The sequence below is a fragment of the Arachis ipaensis genome, chromosome B03 (genome assembly GCF_000816755.2).
Source record: "Arachis ipaensis cultivar K30076 chromosome B03, Araip1.1, whole genome shotgun sequence".
Taxonomy (NCBI): Eukaryota; Viridiplantae; Streptophyta; class Magnoliopsida; order Fabales; family Fabaceae; genus Arachis; species Arachis ipaensis.
In genome coordinates this window covers 1,043,011-1,062,157 of record NC_029787.2, presented here as the reverse complement: position 1 = coordinate 1,062,157, position 19,147 = coordinate 1,043,011, and the positions used below count along the sequence as shown (strand labels likewise).

The 19,147-nt window shown below is 39.3% G+C and overlaps 1 protein-coding gene across 2 annotated transcripts; it reads left to right on the top strand.

The window, feature by feature from the left end:
* On the top strand, window positions 9,633-12,564 carry LOC107629409 (protein TIC 22-like, chloroplastic). Of its 2 annotated transcripts, XM_016332199.2 has the most exons (8): window positions 9,633-10,169; window positions 10,264-10,338; window positions 10,468-10,524; window positions 11,424-11,483; window positions 11,570-11,650; window positions 11,740-11,775; window positions 11,892-12,026; window positions 12,132-12,564. In XM_016332199.2, exons 1-7 carry the CDS (start codon window positions 9,741-9,743, stop codon window positions 11,979-11,981), a joined length of 828 nt encoding a protein of 275 aa, XP_016187685.1. In that variant the 5' UTR covers window positions 9,633-9,740; the 3' UTR covers window positions 11,982-12,026; window positions 12,132-12,564. The 2 variants fall into 2 exon arrangements, with proteins under 2 accessions (XP_016187685.1, XP_016187683.1); XM_016332197.2 differs by having other exon boundaries at window positions 11,892-12,564.

Genomic DNA, 19,147 nt, shown 5'->3' with positions numbered 1-19,147 from the left:
CTTGGATTTAATAAATTATAATAGTACTAGCGCCTAATTAGGTGGTTAAGAAATGTATTTGTATATTTCAGATGTTAAAATTGGATTAAATTTTACTAAAGGGATAATTTTTATGCTCCTTTATGTTGCGTTGATTTTATTTTATTTGGTCATTATATGTTCATTGGTTTTTTTTTTCTAAAATAAAATAAAAAAATAATTATTTTCCAAAACCCCATTTTTCAATTTTAATTTTTTTAAATACGATTTTTTTTTATTTAGAACAAGTTCGCCGCACCCCTGGCGAACTCTATAATTTTGATAGAGTTCATTTAATCCCGGCGAACTTCACTTCAAATTTATACAGTCCGGCGAGAGTGCGGCAAACTCACTCTAATCTAAAAAAAAACGCTGTTCAAACCCTGGCCCAATGATAAGGCCCAAGTATAAATAAAAGGCCCAATCCGAAGGGTTGAGCCTCGCCTAGCACCGACTTTCCTCCTGCGAAGTCGGTTCTTATCACGACTTACCCTAAAGAAGTCGGGGACGAGGGTTAGCTGGCAGATAATCACTCGTTTAAATGAGTAATTGCCCCTAGAATCTCTTTAACCACTTCCAGGAGCCATATCTTAACCTCCCTAAGATAAAGGGACGGTTATCACCCTAAAAAAGTGGCACTACTTCAACGGTGGTTATTGGTTCACCACTATAAATACACTGACATCTCTCAGGTATCTCTAAGTCCTAATACTCTCTAGACCTGCTCACACCCTTGCTGACTTAGGCATCGGAGTGTCTTTGCAGGTACCACCCCCCACTCGCTCATACTCACAAGTCGGACGGAGGCCCCCAAGGCGCAGACCCGCTCGAAGGCTTCCTTCCTCAAACGATTGGGCCAACCTAGCGAGTCCAGCCCACCATCTCCGGTTACCCATCGTAACATTGGCGCTGTTGCCGGGGACCCGAGAGATCAACCAGTGATGGCGGACAGATCCCCTGAGGAGGGTCATGTGGAGTCAGATTCCGAACAAGAGAATCTGGACACTGGAGACAATGACGCAAACCTAACCCTCCACCAAGGAACTAACGATCAGCATAGAGAGGGTACTTCCGGAGTCAAAAATCCGAAGGCAAATTCCTCAGAAGGGCGCGAATCGGAAAAGGATGGACCACCCCATGCAACTGAACTTATGGGATTAGTCCATGTCCACCAAAGCCGCCTGGAACAACTGGAATAGGAACGGGAGCGACAAAGGGAAATAGAAAAGAATCTAAAAGAGGAGATGGAGTGACGAAAAGAGTTAGAAAGAAAACTCTTGAAGTTGGAATCCTCCCTCAAAAGTCGGAACTCCCGCGACAATCGAGAAGAGTCGCCCCCAGGAGAGGAGGACCCCTTCAGCGAGGACATAATGAGGGCAAAAGTTCCGAGGAACTTCAAAAGCCCCGATATGGACCTCTACGACGGAACCACGGATCCGAAGCATCACTTAAGAAATTTCAAAAGTCGGATGTATCTGGCTGACGCTTCTGACGCTACGCGATGCAAAGCCTTCCCGACCACTCTGTCGAAAGCAGCGATGAAGTGGTTCGACAGCCTCCCCCCGAGGTCAATCACCAGTTTTGAAGATCTCTCAAGGAAATTCTTGATGAGGTTCTCTATCCAGAAGGACAAAGTAAAACATGTGCCAAGCCTCCTGGGAATAAAGCAGGAGGTCGGAAAATCCTTACGAGCCTATATGGAAAGGTTCAACAAAGCATGTTTAGAAATCCAAGACCTGCCCACCGAGGCAGTTATTATGGGGTTAGTCAATGGGCTTAGAGAAGGTCCTTTCTCACAGTCCATATCAAAAAGGCACCCCGCCTCCTTAAGTGATGTACAGGAAAGAGCTGAAAAGTACATCAACATGGAGGAGAATGTCAGACTGAGAGATTCGAGTTGGCGACCCGGGCATCTTCCCTCAACAAAAGAGAGGAATTGGGAGCCCAAGAAGAAGGAAGAACTCGGTCTCGATAGACCAAAGAAATATCACTCTTATACTCCTCTAAAAGTTTCTATAGTGGATGTATACAGAGTGATTTGCAATACTGAAAGGCTGCCACCTCCCAGGCCTATTAAAAATAAAAAAGGGGAGAGTCGTAGCGACTACTGTGAGTACCATAAAATATATGGTCACTCAACAAATGACTGTTACGACCTTAAAAATGTGATAGAAAAGCTGACTAGAGAAGGCCAGCTTGACAGATATCTCATAGAAAGGTCGGACAGCCATGGGAAGAGAAAGCGAGATGATGAGGATAGAAGAGACCCACCACCGCAGACTCCGGAGAGACATATCCATATGATCTCAGGAGGATTTGCGGGAGGGGGACTCACCAAGTCCTCTCACAAAAGGCATCTCAAGCGAGTCTACCAAGTCGGAAGCGAGTCACCCGACCTTCCAACCATATCATTCACAAAGGAGGATGGGCAAGGAGTAATCCCTGAACACGACGATCCAGTGGTAATAACCATGATCCTAGCAAATGTCCATCTCCACAGAACCCTAGTAGATCAAGGAAGCTCAGCGGACATCCTTTTCAAGCCCGCTTTTGACAAACTAGGGTTAGATGAGAAAGAATTAAGAGCCTACCCCGACACCTTGTACGGATTAGGCGACACGCCAATAAGACCACTGGGATTTCTACCCCTTCACACCACTTTTGGAAAAGGGGAAAAATCCAAAACTCTGAGTATAGACTTCATAGTCATCAACGTAGGGTCAGCATATAATGCTTTAATTGGCAGAGCTACCCTTAATCGACTCAGAGCAGTGGTGTCCACTCTCCACCTTTGCATGAAATTCCCGACCTCAGCGGGAATAGCAACGGTGAGGGGAGATCAGAAATTGGCAAGGAAATGCTACAACGAAAGGCTGAACCTAAGGGGAAAAGGCAAAGAAGTTCACACCATAGAGCTCGGTGGTGCAAGGGCCAGAGAAGAGCTGCGACCACAGCCGGGAGGAAAAACCGAAGAAATACAGGTCGACCAAGAGGAAGGAAAAAATACCAACATAGGAGCCAACCTAAGGGAAACCCTAAAACAAGGGTTGACAAAACTCTTAAGAGACAATTCCGACCTCTTTTCCTGGAAAGCCTCCGACATGCCCGGGATAGATCCCAAGCTCATGTCCCACAAGCTCTCGGTATACCCAGGGTCCTGACCTGTACAACAAAGAAGACGCAAGCTCGGCCCGGAATGAGCCCTAGTAGTAGAAGAACAAGTACAGGCACTCTTAGAAGCCGACTTCATCAGAGAAGTCAAATATCCAACATGGCTAGCCAATGTAGTGCTAGTCAAAAAACAAAATGGCAAATGGAGAATGTGTGTCGACTACACCGACTTAAATAAGGCATGTCCCAAGGACCCTTATCCACTACCAAGTATTGATATCCTAGTAGACTCTAGCTCGGGATATCAATACTTGTCGTTCATGGATGCCTACTCGGGGTATAACCAAATCCCAATGTATGAGCCAGACCAGGAGAAAACATCATTCATCACGCCCAGAGCTAATTTCTGTTACGTGGTCATGCCATTTGGATTGAAAAATGCAGGGGCCACATATCAGAGGCTGATGAACAAGGTGTTCGCTTCTCACCTTGGGAGCCTAATGGAAGTCTACGTCGACGACATGCTGGTGAAAACCAAGGAAGAAGTCGACCTCTTGTCAGACCTCTCGCAAGTCTTCAACACCATAAGGTTACACGGGATGAGACTAAATCCCGCAAAATGTGCCTTCGCGATGGAAGTTGGAAAATTCCTGGGTTTTATGCTGACACAGAGAGGGATTGAAGCAAATCCCGATAAGTGTAAAGCTATCATAGAAATGAAAAGCCCGACTTGCTTAAGAGAGGTTCAACAATTGAATGGCCGACTCGCAGCCCTCTCCAGGTTCTTGGCAGGATCAGCACTCAAATCCCTTCCACTATTTTCTTTATTAAAAAAGGGATGCCAGTTTGAATGGATTCCAGAATGCGAAGGAGCGTTCCAGGAGTTCAAAAGGTTCTTGAGTCAACCACCAATCCTAACCCGACCTCTATTCGGGAAAGGTCTCGTCCTTTATTTGTCCGTAGCAGACAAAGCTGTTGCATCAGCCCTGATAAGGGAGGACGAGACCGGGCAGCATCCAGTTTACTTCATCACCAAAGTTCTACAGGGCCCCGAGCTAAGGTATCACAAACTAGAGAAGTTTGCTTACTCCTTAGTAATAGCCTCACGAAGGCTACGACCTTACTTTCAAGCTCATATAATAAGAGTCCACACGAACTAACCCATGAAGCAAATCCTCCAAAAGATGAATGTTGCTGGGAGAATGATTCAATGGGCAATAGAGCTCTCCGAGTTCGACGTGAGATATGAAACTCGGACGGCAATCAAAGCTCAATGCCTTACCGATTTCATAGCGGAATACGCAGGAGACCAAGAGGAAAAGCCAACCACATGGGAACTCTATGTAGATGGATCCTCAAACAAGACAGGAAGCGGCGCAAGAATAATATTGGTTGACGAAAGGGGAACCCAAATAGAGGTTTCCCTCAAATTTGAATTCTCAGCTTCAAATAATCAGGCAGAATACGAAGCCCTGATCGCTGGATTAAAGCTGGCAGAAGAAGTCGGTGCAACAAAAGTGATGATATACAGCGACTCCCAAGTGGTGACCTCCCAGATAAATGGAGAGTATCAGGCAAAAGATCCAAATATGAAGAGATACTTGGAAAAAACTTTGGAGTACCTCGGGCGCTTTGCGGAAACCGAGGTCAAACACATAACTCGGGATCTCAATAGCAGAGCAGACGCCCTCTCCAAATTAGCAAGTACCAAACCAGGAGGGAACAATAGAAGCCTGATCCAGGAAACTCTCCAAGAACCCTCGGTAGTGAAAGCAGAGGGCAAACAAGATGTCCTTGAGGTATCCGGGCTAAACCTCGGATGGATGAATCCTCTAGTCGAATACCTAAAATTCGACGTCCTCCCTAAGGAGGAAAAAGAGGCCAAGAAAATCTGGAGGGAAGCACAACATTACACTTTGGTAAAAAATATGCTTTATAAAAGGGGAATATCGACACCATTGTTGAAGTGCGTACCGACCTCAAGGACCACTGAAGTGCTAGAGGAGGTTCACAATGGGATTTGCGAAAATCATTTCGGAGCAAGGTCGCTAGCCAGGAAGGTCATCCGAGTTGGATTCTACTGGCCGACCTTGCAAAAAGATGCCACTGAGTTTGTGAAAAAGTGCCAGCCATGCCAGATGCATGCAAATTTCCACTAGCTCCCTCTGAAGAACTCATCAGTATAACTTCTCCATGGTCCTTTCGCAAAATGGGGAATGGATTTGCTAGGTCCTTTTTCCTAGGCGCCAGGACAAGTCAAATATTTGATCGTGGGGATAGACTACTTCACAAAGTGGATAGAAGCAGAACCACTGGCTACCATCACAGCTCAAAGAAGTCAGAGGTTCCTCTACAAAAATATCATCACAAGGTATGGAATACCTTATTCCATCACTACAGATAGTGGAACCCAGTTCACCGACTCTACCTTCAGAAGCCTAGTGGCCAGTATGAAAATCAAACACCAGTTCACCTCGGTGGAACATCCACAAGCCAATGGACAAGCCGAGGCAGCCAACAAAGTCATACTAGCAGGGCTAAAGAAAAGACTACAGGAAGCAAAGGGAGCCTGGACAGAAGAGCTCCCACAAGTGTTGTGGGCTTATCGGACAACGCCACAATCTGCTACTGGAGAAACACCCTTCCGACTTGTCTATGGGTAGAAGCTATGATACCAGTAGAAATCAGTGAGCAAAGCCCAAGAGTGATTCTCCATGATGAAATCGGAAACATACAGGGGCACAAAGAGGAGCAAGAGTTGCTCCCCGAAGTCCGAGAACAAGCCTAGATAAGAGAAGCAGCGCTGAAGCAAAGGATGGCTACCAGATACAACAAGAAAGTCATTCAAAGAAGTTTCGCACTAAGCGATCTGGTCTTAATCAGAAATGACATAGGAGTCAACAAATCGGGGGAAGGAAAACTCGCTGCTAATTGGAAAGGACCCTACAAAGTTAGCGAGGTCTTAGGAAAAGGTTATTATAAGGTGACCGACCTAAGCGGCGCCGAGTTACCAAGATTGTGGCATGCTTGTAATATGAAAAGGTATTATAGTTAAAAGCGAACTCTACTCCCTAATGTACTCTTTTCCCAACTTCACGATTTTTTCCCAAACATTAAAGGGTTTTTTCTGAAGAAGGGTTTTTAATGAGGTATCATAGTAGAGGCTAAGGGGGAAAAGATTATTAAATACCCTTAGTAGCAGTAAAGTACCTTCCCAAATTAATAAAGATCTTTTACAATATCTCTTATAAATTCCTTCACGTTTATTTTTCTTCCTACGAAACGCGCCGACTTAAGCTCGACAAAACGTGAAAATCCCATGAACCGACCTAGATGGTCGTCAGGATAAAACGACGAGGTACAAGTCGGTGTAAAGAGGTTATAAAAGTTGATCGTGAGAAACTCGGAGACATTCCGACTCATAAGTCGAAATGAAAAACCGAGTAGAAAAGAAAACGCATTGCAAAAATAACCTAAGTCATAGAACTCAATAAAACAAAGTTGAGTATAAGGAATAACAAAAAAGAGATCGAAAAACCTAGGAAAAAGCTTAAAGAATGTCCTAAAGTCCTTAAAGTAAAAAGGCTTAGAAGGACAGACAAGCAAAAGGTTTTCAGAAAAGATTAAAGGGACTTCGAAAAATCAAAATCAGAAAGCATGCACACAAAAAGGTAGCTGAAACCCTTATACCAAAAAGGGTATTTTTGTTAAATAAAACCCTTATCCAAAAAAGGGCAATTATAAATATTTTTTTTACGGCCATAAAAGGCGAAGGCAAATGTCAACATACCACCACCACAAATATAAAGAGTTTAAAAAAGAGGGGACCCACAGGCCGGGCCCCCATATAGCCAACAAAATTTTAAAGAGCATCACCACCAGGACCAAAGGGAGTAGTCGGATCACCACCAGAGTCGGAAAGAGAAGTCGAAGCGCCATCAGGACCAGGGAGAGAAGTGTCCATAGGAGTTGGAGAAGAGGTGCCGAGAGGTCGGGAGGAACTCGGAACATCCTTTTGACGAGGAGGGGACTCAATGATTCTCTGCCCCCGAGTCTTCAAATCTGACTCGGTGACGACCTCGGGAGCAGAGGGATAAACTATGGCACCATCAATAACGACCTTGTCAGGATCCAAAGGAGAGAGATCCAGGTCGGGAGCAAAGGCTCCGACCTGCTCCTTAAAAATCCTCCAGGCCTCCTCTGCCCCCTCAGCAATAGAGTCCTCCAACTCGGCATAGGCAGTCCGAGAGTTCAACAAATCTCTCCTTACAGCCACAAGATCCTCAAATAAACTCTGATAACTCTCCTGCGCCTTCTTTCTCGAGCCCTCCTCCATGTTACATAGGGCTTGTAACTTGCTCTCATTCTCTCAGAGGCCATCCCTCTCCTCCTTCAATTTGGCAACCTCCTTCTTCAACTCCTTCTCATGTTCCTGATATATGAGAAGCCTTCCCTCCAACTCTTCAACCTTAGAGGTTGAACCCAGAGAACTAAGAGGAGTCTTCTCAAAAATATCAAGGAACTTGGCACAAATCCCCGCCGCCCTGATGCTCTCCTTAGCCAGAATAGTGAGGTGGTTTCGAATAGAAACATCATCCATACCTATACGGGTATGGGGATAGATGAACTTTCGGATAAATGCAGGAGCATCCACCTTAGCCTCACCTTCAAAAGAAGAGCCAGACTCTAAAGCCTTGCGCTTCTTCTTCTCTGGCTCAGGAGAAGGTCGGGGAGGAGGGGACGGCTAAGAAGAAGCCGAAGCAGGAATAACAATGGGTTGAGAAGGAGTCCCCAAATTTTGGGAAGAAGGGGGAGGAAGAGGAAGAGGAGAGCTAGTTACCCTGGCACCACCGATTCTGGCGCGAGACCTCGCCTTGGCCTCCTGGACTCTCTGGTAAGACTCATTGGAATTCTTCCTCGCCATCTCTGTAAAAGAAAACAATTAGTAAAACAAGTCGGTAAACTTCAAGTCGGTAGAAACAAGTCGGAAGTACAAATTCGGTGATGAGTGCGAAGGTTGGTGATGAATTCGGTGTCAACCAAAGGTTCCTCCCCTAGGACCATAACATCAACCCACTGAGCAAGACTTTCAACAGAAGACATTTTCTTTCTTTTAAAAAAAGGGGTTGGTAAAACCTACAAAGGGAAAAAAGAAAAGAAAATCAAAAAACATGGTCTCTAAGGGGGAAGTATGGAATCAAACAGAAACCTACGAATCAACCTATCCATCCGAAAAATAAAAGCATGCAAACAGAAAGCATGTTGCAAAAGGAGAAGAAGAAAAATCTAACCTTTATCTGAAAAAGGTTGGAGGAAATGAAAGCCTTCAAACGCAAGAATTCTGCACAAACGGGTGAAGAGAAAATTTGAAAAATCGCAGAAACGAAACAATGAAAGAGAGGGAAAGTATTTGTAAACACGTTAGGGGCATAATGGTAAAAACGGGGCAGTCATTAATGGGTGCACCGTTACCAAGGTAATTAATACCTACGCGAACCTCTAACAGACGCGACGTTTGATTAGACATAACTGTGAAAATCAAAAGTCACGAAAGTCACGTCGGTTCCAAACAAACACATCGGTTCCCTCCCAAGTCGGCTACGTTCCCGAGTAGAATACTCGAACCCAAATCTTAAAAGAAATTGGGCTCGAGTAGGGGCACTGTTCATACCCTGACCCAATGATAAGGCCCAGGTCCAAATAAAAGGCCCAATCCGAAGGGTTGAGCCTCGCCTAGCACCGACCTTCCTCCTGCGAAGTCGGTTCTTATCACGACTTACCCTAAAGAAGTCGGGGACGAGGGTTAGCTAGCAGATAATCACTCGTTTAAATGAGTAACTGCCCCTAGAATCTCTCTAACCACTTCCAGGAGCCATATCTTAACCTCCCTAAGATAAAGGGACGGTTATCACCCTAAAAAAGTGGCACTACTTCAACGGTGGTTATTGGTTCACCACTATAAATACACTGACATCTCTCAGGTATCTCTAAGTCCCAATACTCTCTAGACCTGCTCACACCCTTGCTGACTTAGGCATCGGAGTGTCTTTGCAGGTACCACCCCCACTCGCTCATACTCACAAGTCGGACGGAGGCCCCCAAGGCGTAGACCCGCTCGAAGGCTTCCTTCCTCAGACGATTGGGCCAACCTAGCGAGTCCAGCCCACCATCTCCGGTTACCCATCGTAACAAGCGCATTCCTAAAATTAAAGTTGGAATATTAGATTTGAGAAAATAATAATTCTTTTATTTTATTTCAGAAAAAAAAATTCTATGTTCATTGAATCGATAAAAGAAAACTACATGATGCAAAGAAAAACCCACTCTGCTATCCTCAAGAACCTCAGACACACGGCCCAAAACTTTTGGGCTAGAGGGCTTTTATATGTATAGGCCCAATATTATGAAAGGAGCTCAGAGGGACTATAGGTCTATAAATAGAGGCCCATTATTTTAGGCCCATCATTGTTTCAAGCACTACCATAAAAAAAAAAACATATGTCGTTGTCTCCTTTCTTCCTTTCTCCTTCATAGAGGGTTTAGGATTTGCTCTGAAATTAAAGTCACCGAACTGAGTTCTGAGCTAAACCCTTAATCCGAAGCAGAAAGCTATGAACTTGGATAAGTGCTTCTCCAATTTCCAAAATGCACTCTCCGATATCCAAACAAACCTTTCTGCACTCGCCCATAACAACCCTCACGCGCGCCCTCCCTTTCACAACGCACTGTCCGCTCTCCACCGGGCCTTCCAGGGCCCAACATTGAGCCCACCGTGGGCCCGGGTCGGTCAGAGCATCATGCCGATGCCGAGGCAACCCATGTCATGGGAGGCAATCGAGGAGCGGCTTGAGGGCGTGCCCGTGTACGCGCTCAGCAACGCGTCGGAGGAGTTCTTGCTGGTTGCCGGAGCCTCCACCGGCAAGAATCTTGGCCTCTTCTGCTTCAACGAAGACGACGCCCAAGCTCTGCTCCGCCAGGTTTCAACCGTAGACCCTCGCATGCGTGACGGCTCCAAAGTTGTTCCCGTTGCGCTCAACAAGGTTCCCTAATTTCTTCATTGCATTCTCGTTTCCGTCGTTCAATTTCAATTTCATCCGTTTTGGTATTAAAAACAAAAACTATTGTTTCTGATAGGTTTTCCAGCTGAAGGTGAATGGCGTGGCATTTAGATTGATACCTGAGCAATCTCAAGTAAAGAATGCCCTGCGAGTGAGTTCTGAATATTGTGTATTGATGTTCAATTTTCTTACATTGATATAACTTTTTAATAGCCCTGTTTGGGCTGTTACTTGTGGTTCAAGTTAGAAAGTAATGATTTGTGCTTTGTGCATTACACAGGTGAGGGAGAAATCTGGCTTTGCTGCCAATAGCTTTCCTGGTGTTCCTGTTTTCCAGGTTCTTCTCTCAGCTGCTTTAGTATATCTCATTTGAGTTTTTGTTTTCGGTGCTGTGATATGTTTGATTTTGAAAGTTGCAACAACAATTCACTATATGAATTTTAGGAAAAGATTGCGGAATAGAGAAGTGCATATAGAAAAAAATAGAAAATGTTATTCGAAGTTCAGATTGGTTTCTCAGCAATGACAGCCTCAATAGCTCTTTTCCAGATAAGCTGCTTATTTGTTGCTATGGAAAAGTGGAAATTATTCTCAAAAAAATTGATGAAAGAACAATTATTGATGCCTACAGCCATTCTTTCAGGATTGACAAAGCTTAAGGACATTGTTTTTAGACCCAGAAATAAAAAAATTGTAGTGTCTTAGAAGAAGTGAAGAACACAATTACAATAATGAAAATGTGGAATTTGAACTATTTTAGTTGACATGTTATACTCTACACTTGTGAAGCATCAATGAACAGCTGATGCTGGGTTAAGACTTAAGATAGATGCGATTTTCATTTAAGTGTGAGTTTGATTACATGATACAATAATTAGAGATGAGTAGTGTTGTATGCGTCTATAGTGAGAGTGGTGGTAAATTGGTAATACTCATCAGTGTTGAAAGTTTAAAAGTCTTAGAAGCTAGATCTAAATATTTAAATATGTAATAATGTTGATTTATCTTTTCTGTTTATGATTTATGAAGCGGGAAAAAAGGGTTGATAATCATATATAGAGTTAGAGACCTTTTGAACTGGATTTGTTCAACTCTTTTAGAAATGTACTTAGAATGATGATGCATATAAGATTGTTAGCATAGTTTGTGCTTCATTTCAATCAAGGCCTCTTCCATTTATTTTCTTGCTTAAATCTCTGAGCTGATCTTTTGAATTGTTTCATCCTTGTGTTTCAGTCTAAAAGTCTGATATTGAAGAGCCAGGATAAAAGATATCGTCCACTTTTCTTCAGAAAGGTGTAGTTGATGTACCTTTCTGTAACAATTTAGGTAGTTGTTAATGAAGCTGAGGAATTTTTCTCTTGCATGTGAAATTCTCACAGGAGGACCTAGAAAAATCACTTCACAGGGCATCCAGTGATCAGAATCAATTAAACCCCACTTTAAGGCAAGGGGATATTCAGGTATAGAGTGCAAGTGTTCACAACAGTCCCTTCTAATTTCGATGCACTAACCTGTTGTTTTGGTTGACTTACTGCGATTTATGTTCCAGGTTGCCACTCTAGAAGATGTAATAAAGCAAATGAAGGTGAGTGTGTGTAATGGAAGAAGAAGAAGAAAACTCACAAGGACCTTGATTCACTTACACATTACTGTGGTCTTATCTGTTACGTTAATGTAAACACACTTGCTATAATTTTGCAGGAAAATTCAACATCGAAATGGGAAGATGTTGTTTTTATACCTCCTGGGTTTGATGTCTCAACTGATCCCAGAAAGCAGAGGACACCGTGATCCGCAAGTGAAATTTGCTCATTCGTCCGACCTTTCATACTTCTGGTACACACAGTTATTAGGGCTTTGTGCATATAACCAACTCTGGACTATAAAGCAAAATCTGTCATTGGAGTTTGGATTTCCTCATTTTTCTCCTGTGTTTTTTAGTTATCAATCATCAACTAGGTTGGGGTGGACTTCATAGTTCAGAATCACTGTCAGCTCACTTTAATTGTGGATATTTAGCACATAGTCATGCATAGGTACTCCAACTGAAATTTCATGTAATACTAGGAGATGCATCAATTGATGGAGACAATGCTATCAGGCTGAATTTTTAATGGTAAGTTCTTACATGGTAATTCATGACAATAGCATTTGCTAAAGAACAATTCAGGAGGTAAGTTAAGAAAGAACCAATATTTTGGGCTAGCAAACTTTATTTTCTGAACCTTGATATTTTCAAATTTCGGTGGATGTTATATTTCCTAGCATATGAGACTGCAAATTTCAATGAAGCCATTGTATTCCCTTATCTTGTATTGTTGTCATGGAAGTTGGACTGGCTTGCCACTGAAAAAAGAAAAGAATAATATTAAACATATATTTTTATTTTCTCTTTCAAAATTTTGTCAATATCGTAAAGACAGCTTCATTGTGTTTGTGACAATTGCCTTACGCAATGGGTTAGAGACTTAGAGTAAAAAGTCAGAAAAACAGTCTGGCTCTAATGGCCTACCCAATCTCAAGTTTTATAGCCTAAAAAAATCCATATCAAATTTAAAGTAGTGATGGGATGCAGATTTCGGTGATGAATAACTGACTTTTTTTGTTGTTGCCAATGATATTTCATTTTGATCTTTCAAATAACTACCTCCTATGATTTGATAACTATTCATCATACTTTCTTACTTGGAATTTTGAATTTCTGTTGATTTGTTCTATAAATAGAGTTTTAACTTTTAGGAAACATTTTAAGTGCACCGGAGAGTATCGGTACATCAGTTGTTTTAACCGTTGATTTCAATTAATATATATTATATATATTTTTTATAATTCAGATCAACGGTTAAAATAACTGGAGTACCGGTATTCTTGGTGCACTTGAAATGTTTCCTAACTTTTATTGCCCTTATGAAATGCATTATTGGGATTTGGAAAGGACAATCTCTGTTCAATCGAGCAGATGGACATGGACTTGTTCTAAATCACGAGTTTAATTATTGTTGGGGAGGTGGATATTGAGTCCCTATCCCAAAGGAATTTCTCAAACCCCAAGGAATATCACTCTTCACTTGCCAACTACTACAGTATTTTGTTTTGATACATGAAATATTCTCACTCTTACTAGCTCCTTCAGAAATTTCACAAAACAATGAAACATTCATTCAAATGGTCATGGACCCACTTTTGCTAGGTCTCTTTCTGTTGATTTGTCCGTAACTATGAAATTCATCTATGGAAACCAACAAACATTTACTCATCAACCTCTAAAATACTGAAAAGATGCATGCATGATACCATAATAATAAAAGTAAACTAAATGCATGCATGGTCTTTTTAATTGAGTGACTTAACGTCTCAAAATTATGATAACGATAGAAATGTTCGAACATCTAAAATTATTTACTATATTGTCACGTTCAATTATTCTCAAGTTTTTTTTTTAATACATTGCTATTTTGGTAAAAAAAAAATTGAAGTTCGTAAGTACTCTAAATTAAATACGGTTGCTTTGTAAATCCTTTTTAAAATGTCATCCAAAATTTTTTTGAAGTTCGAAAGCAAATCATGCTTTAAACATATTTATAATGACCAAGTCATTGGTTGATGTAAACAAATCTTAATGCCTCCATTACTTTGGAAAATTTTTGGATCGGTATGCTTGTTTGGCGAAACAACTCGAGGAAGAAAGTCATGTTGACAAGCTAAGAATATTGAAAGTTAGGTGCAGGGACATCCACTAATAATTAGATTCACTCGTACGTATATGCAGAAAAAATAAAGTGTTAAAGTAATTTGTAATAATTTGTTTCTTTTTTTTTTTAAATCTTACTACAAAAAAGAACACGTACACGATGATTTTATCTTTTATGTTTATTAATTCTCTAAATTGAAATTAAACTTCATTATGATTAGAAGGTACTAGGATTATTCTAACCCTTCCATGCATACATATTTCAAATTCCATTCCCACCCATTTTTTTGGTTTCTTCAACTCATCACCCTGTGTATGTGCCAGCACAATCCTAGCTGTCCTATGTTAAAGGAGACTGTTGTAATCTCAAAATTCAAATTCAGCTACAATTTATGGTTGCTATATATGGATGGTTTCTAAATCACGGACATTAAAATTTTAAAATATAGATATAGATATTATATATACCTTAATTTTTATATCTCTAGTGTATGTTTCCTCCATCTTAGAAGAGAATATTATGGTTACAAGTGAAAAGTATAAGATGCATCCATGATATATACTTAACTACTACACAATTATTGTCAATAATTAATGACATGCACCTACTTTAATCTTTGCCAAAAGCATATATTATATATGCCACAAAAGATTCAGAGAGCGCGTTTCATGATTGATTTAAGCCAGGGATAAGAACTCATATTTTTACGATCTTTCCTTTTGCTTTTTCATTAAAAACCTGTGATTTGGTATTGGTAGGGAATAAGTAGTTTTGACTACTTAATGGACCTATATTTATATGTGTGACATTAATCTAATTAATCTCGATCATAAAGATCATTGTGACCAACCAATATAGTTGCATCCAGCAAATTTAACTATCTATTAATTCTGTACTCACATTCATCTCGTTGGTTAGTCTTTGGTTTCATTTACTCTTTAATTTTGTAAAAAGTCACTTTCAATACACCCCATAACTTGAATGCATTAATTCATATATTGGCTTTCTCAAGTGTACCATTTTATAGGCTCCTTCCTAAATTCCCCAAAGTTTCTTTTTAAAAAGAGGAAATAAAACAAAAAGTGGATGGATGGTTGAAGCATCAATTTTATGGGATTGATTTGCACTAGTATGCTTCTTAATCTATTAGCAAAAGAAAACATGTTTTCCTTTTCTTTTTAATAAGACATAATAAATCAAAGGAAAAGGTGAAGATTAATTAAGTTCCCAACAACCCATTATACATATACATTCACATAAAATTCAGGTCCATTAGAAGTGCCTACTTCTTCTAACAATCACATATACAAAATAAACTTGCTTTTCAAATAAGGTATCATCATCATTCTAGTGGCTTTTTGAATAGAAATTAAAGGTTGTGGATTCTGCTAGCTGGTTGCCATAAGTTGATTCCCAATTCCCACTGAAAATCTCCATGTGCCTCTACTTAATCTTCATTTATCTACAATAATCAGTCATTAATTAGGGAAGCATATAATTAACATGAGGTGGAAGGTGACGCTTAACGCTAATTCATTCAGAATATGATTGATCAACATATAGTAGTTTATTCATTTGTCTTGAATGGTAATAAAAGTTATCACGTGCAATAATAAAAACCTACAAGCTAAGGTATTAAACTTAGATAGATAATGCATGTGTATGTATTTTAAATTTGGAAAAGTATAGGTACCAACATATTATCTGCCAATTTATTGTCAATAATAATTAATTATTATATTTTAAATACATATATAAAGAGACACATTCAAAAAATATATCTATAAAGACATTTTTATTAAACACAGTCATAAAAAAGACATTTTTATTAGACACATCTACAAAGACATTTCTATTAAACATAATTATAAATAATAGTTGGCAGAAGTTGACAAAAATGTTGTTGGTAACGTAACGGGATTGTTTAGATTTTCATTGAATTCAAAACTTTAAAGGGCTAATCGTAATTTCCAATTGAATAGAAACAACAACAATAATTGTTAGCCCTTGTTAGAGTTGTACTTTGCTATGATTGCTATAATCTTATTCTATACAATGTACCAATATGGAGACCCTCATTTCCATAAACAACATTATTATAGTGGTAGGAATTGTAGTTCATGGAGCAGTAAATTTCTCATTAATAAACTGCCACACAAAGTAGATAAATGAGCGCCGTACTCGTGAGAAATAAATGCATATGGGTTTGAATTTTTGTTTGCTACTTCTTTTTTTATTTTATTATTTTCGATGTCACTCACATCCAAGTGACCAAATCCGTTGTCAGCATTAAAAAAGACAAATTAAAACTGAACTATGCAGCAACAACCAGAGACAGCGCAAGCACGCAGAAAATAGGGTTATCACCATCGCAGTAATGGATAACCATGCCAATGCCATGTCATTGGCGGTCTCGTGACTATTCTCTTGTGTGTCAATAAATGTAACATTTTTGGAACTCTACATTGGATGAAATTGAACATTCAAACCAATTAGTATGGAATTATGTTTAATTTCTGAGATTATTGTGTAATAAAATAGTTTAATCATACTAATTGCATTGTTGAAATCAGATAAAAATATGGTAAAAATTTAAATACAGTTAACTTTATGTAAATTTGATAATTAAAAGTTGTTAGATGATAATATAATCAAATCTGTTAATTGTTGGGGAACTTCAAAAGTAATTTTTTTTTAGTTTTTGACTTATAAAAAATAGTAGTATTAATATCTGGTATAATTTTTAAAATCAAATTGTGGCTTTTTAAGAAGCTATTTAGGAGCTTATACAAAAGTTAAAAAAAATAATTTTTCTCATAATACTTCTATTTTTTATCATATTTCTATAAAATAAGTACTTTTAGAACTAAAAATCCAAATACAAAATAACTTCTTTATAAGCTATTTTTAATATAATTATTTATTATTTAAGTTATTTTTTCAAAAGAAGCTTAATTAAGTTGTTTCTCCAAACTGGACCTTAAATTATTTAACCGACTTTTATATTTTAACTTCGCATAAAGTTAACTGCATCTGAATTTTTATCTAAAAAATATATCATATTAGTATGATTTTAATTCTTTTTTATTAAGTAATTTATTACACTGTAATTTTAGAAACATAATTGATGAAGTTAAAATTTTAAAAATTATTTTAATACAGACAACAAAATAAAAAAAATATTAACTCAATTAATGTGCTTTTTATTCCGTATTAATTCTTATTTTGTATCAAAATAAAAGATATTTTCACTGGAGTCTCCTCCATCAGATTCGTTCAGAACTTGGACAAGTATTTAGGGGTGAACCTTAATCACTCTCGGGTGACACGCGCAACTTTCAACGATGTTTTGGACAAGATTCGGGGAAGGCTAGCCAGCTGGAAATGAAGATTGCTTAATAAGGCAGGCAGACTCTGTTTGCTCAACTCGGTAGTGACTGCGATTCCTACTTATCGCATGCAAGTATCTCTCTTCCCTAAAGGGGTAACTAATAAGATAGAATCCATGATGCGAAACTTTCTATGGAAGGGTCAAGCTGATGGTAGAGGCCTGAATCTAGTTAACTGGAAAGTGTTGGTCACTCCTAAGAAGTTTGGAGGTCTAGGAATTAGAGATCCTTTTTGTGTCAATATTGCTCTTCTTGGAAAACTAGTTTGGCAACTTGTTCACCATCCCAACAAGCTATGGGTTCAACTGTTGACGGAAAAATACCATTCTTCTAAGGATGATTGTTTTAGTCAGTCTCGAGGAAGGGGATCTTATGTTTGGAAGAGTATATGTCGAGCTTGGGATATCCTAAAGGAAGGTTTTAGTTGGTGCATTGGGGATTTGGAACAGAACTTTTGGTTTTGTAAATGGAGAAGAGAGGGGCGACTGTGTCAGGAGATGGATTATGTTCACATTTCTGATTCGGATCTCAGGATCTTGGACCTTTGGTCATCTGGACAGTGGAACCTTGAGAATATCTATTCTCCTCTGAATCAGTCTCTGCAGAGCAACATTAACTCTTACAACCCAGATGTTCAAGCTGGTTCAGAGGTCGGTTGGGGTTGGACTGGTGCGGCCTCAAAGGTTTATGATGCTCATAGTGGTTATTTATGACTCGGGGAACAATTGAGAGTCGTAGCATTTTGCAAGGAGAGTTGTTTGCTATTTGGAGAAGCTTTCTTTTAGCATGGGACTCGGGACAAAGAGACATTATATGTGAGACAGACTGTGTGGAGGCTTTTACTATTGTCAATAATTTACAAGATTGCTCTGGGTTTATTGATCCTTTGGTGTTAAAAATCCGAGATATCATGTCTTGGAAATGGCGTGCTGATCTTTGGTTGATCTTGAGAGATGCAAATACAGTAGCAGACATCATGACAAAGACTGCAATGAGGACTATTTCTCCCCAAGTAGAGCTTCCATTGCCTTGGAAGGAGTTTGAGAGTAGTATTCAGTGGGACTGCCTTTCTTAAGCAGTTTCTTGTTTTTTTTTCTTTCTTAGTTTTTGTTTATTTTCTTTTAAGTCACCAAAAAAAAATTTCTTATTTTGTATACACTAAATTGGAACATATTCTTTTAATTGTTAAGTAGAATATGAAAATTTCATAAAATCAGTCTTAACATAAGCAATGTACAAAATTAGAAAATGAGAAATTTTTTTCTGAAAAAATAATAATATCGACATGAAAATTGACTTCTTGAAAAATGAAAATACAAGGGCAATAATAATATAACATATTATATTATATTATAATGAGTCAGATATGAACCTTGCCAGATGGCATTATCTTAGTGGATCCATAATTCATGATTGGTGGTCCCGTGAAGTAGTAAAATACCTTCGTGGCTTTATTCTCCAATATCACAACCCAGTTGGCATCCACCATGAAAATTTCTTTTTTTCTTAAGAGAATTATTTGGTTCCAAATCATACTAAAATGGGGTCTACACACATATGTGAAGGACACAATCATTGTTCACGTACCTAGTTACTTACTTAGCATTCTCTGCACAAACCCTAACCCAAAAAAAATTGAATTTTAAGTGTAACCAATGTCCAAACAAAAGCTACCAGTTTTCATGGATTGCAAAGCTGGCACCAGCTTTAGGCCCCTACAACTTCAAGGTCCCCAGTTAATGCTCACTGACCCCTCCCATACCATATATCATATTTAAGTCGGAGATAATTGACATAGTTATTAAAAGATAAACTCAAATTTTATAAAATATTATTTTTTTTCAAGAAATAATTAATTAATATTTATATTTTTATT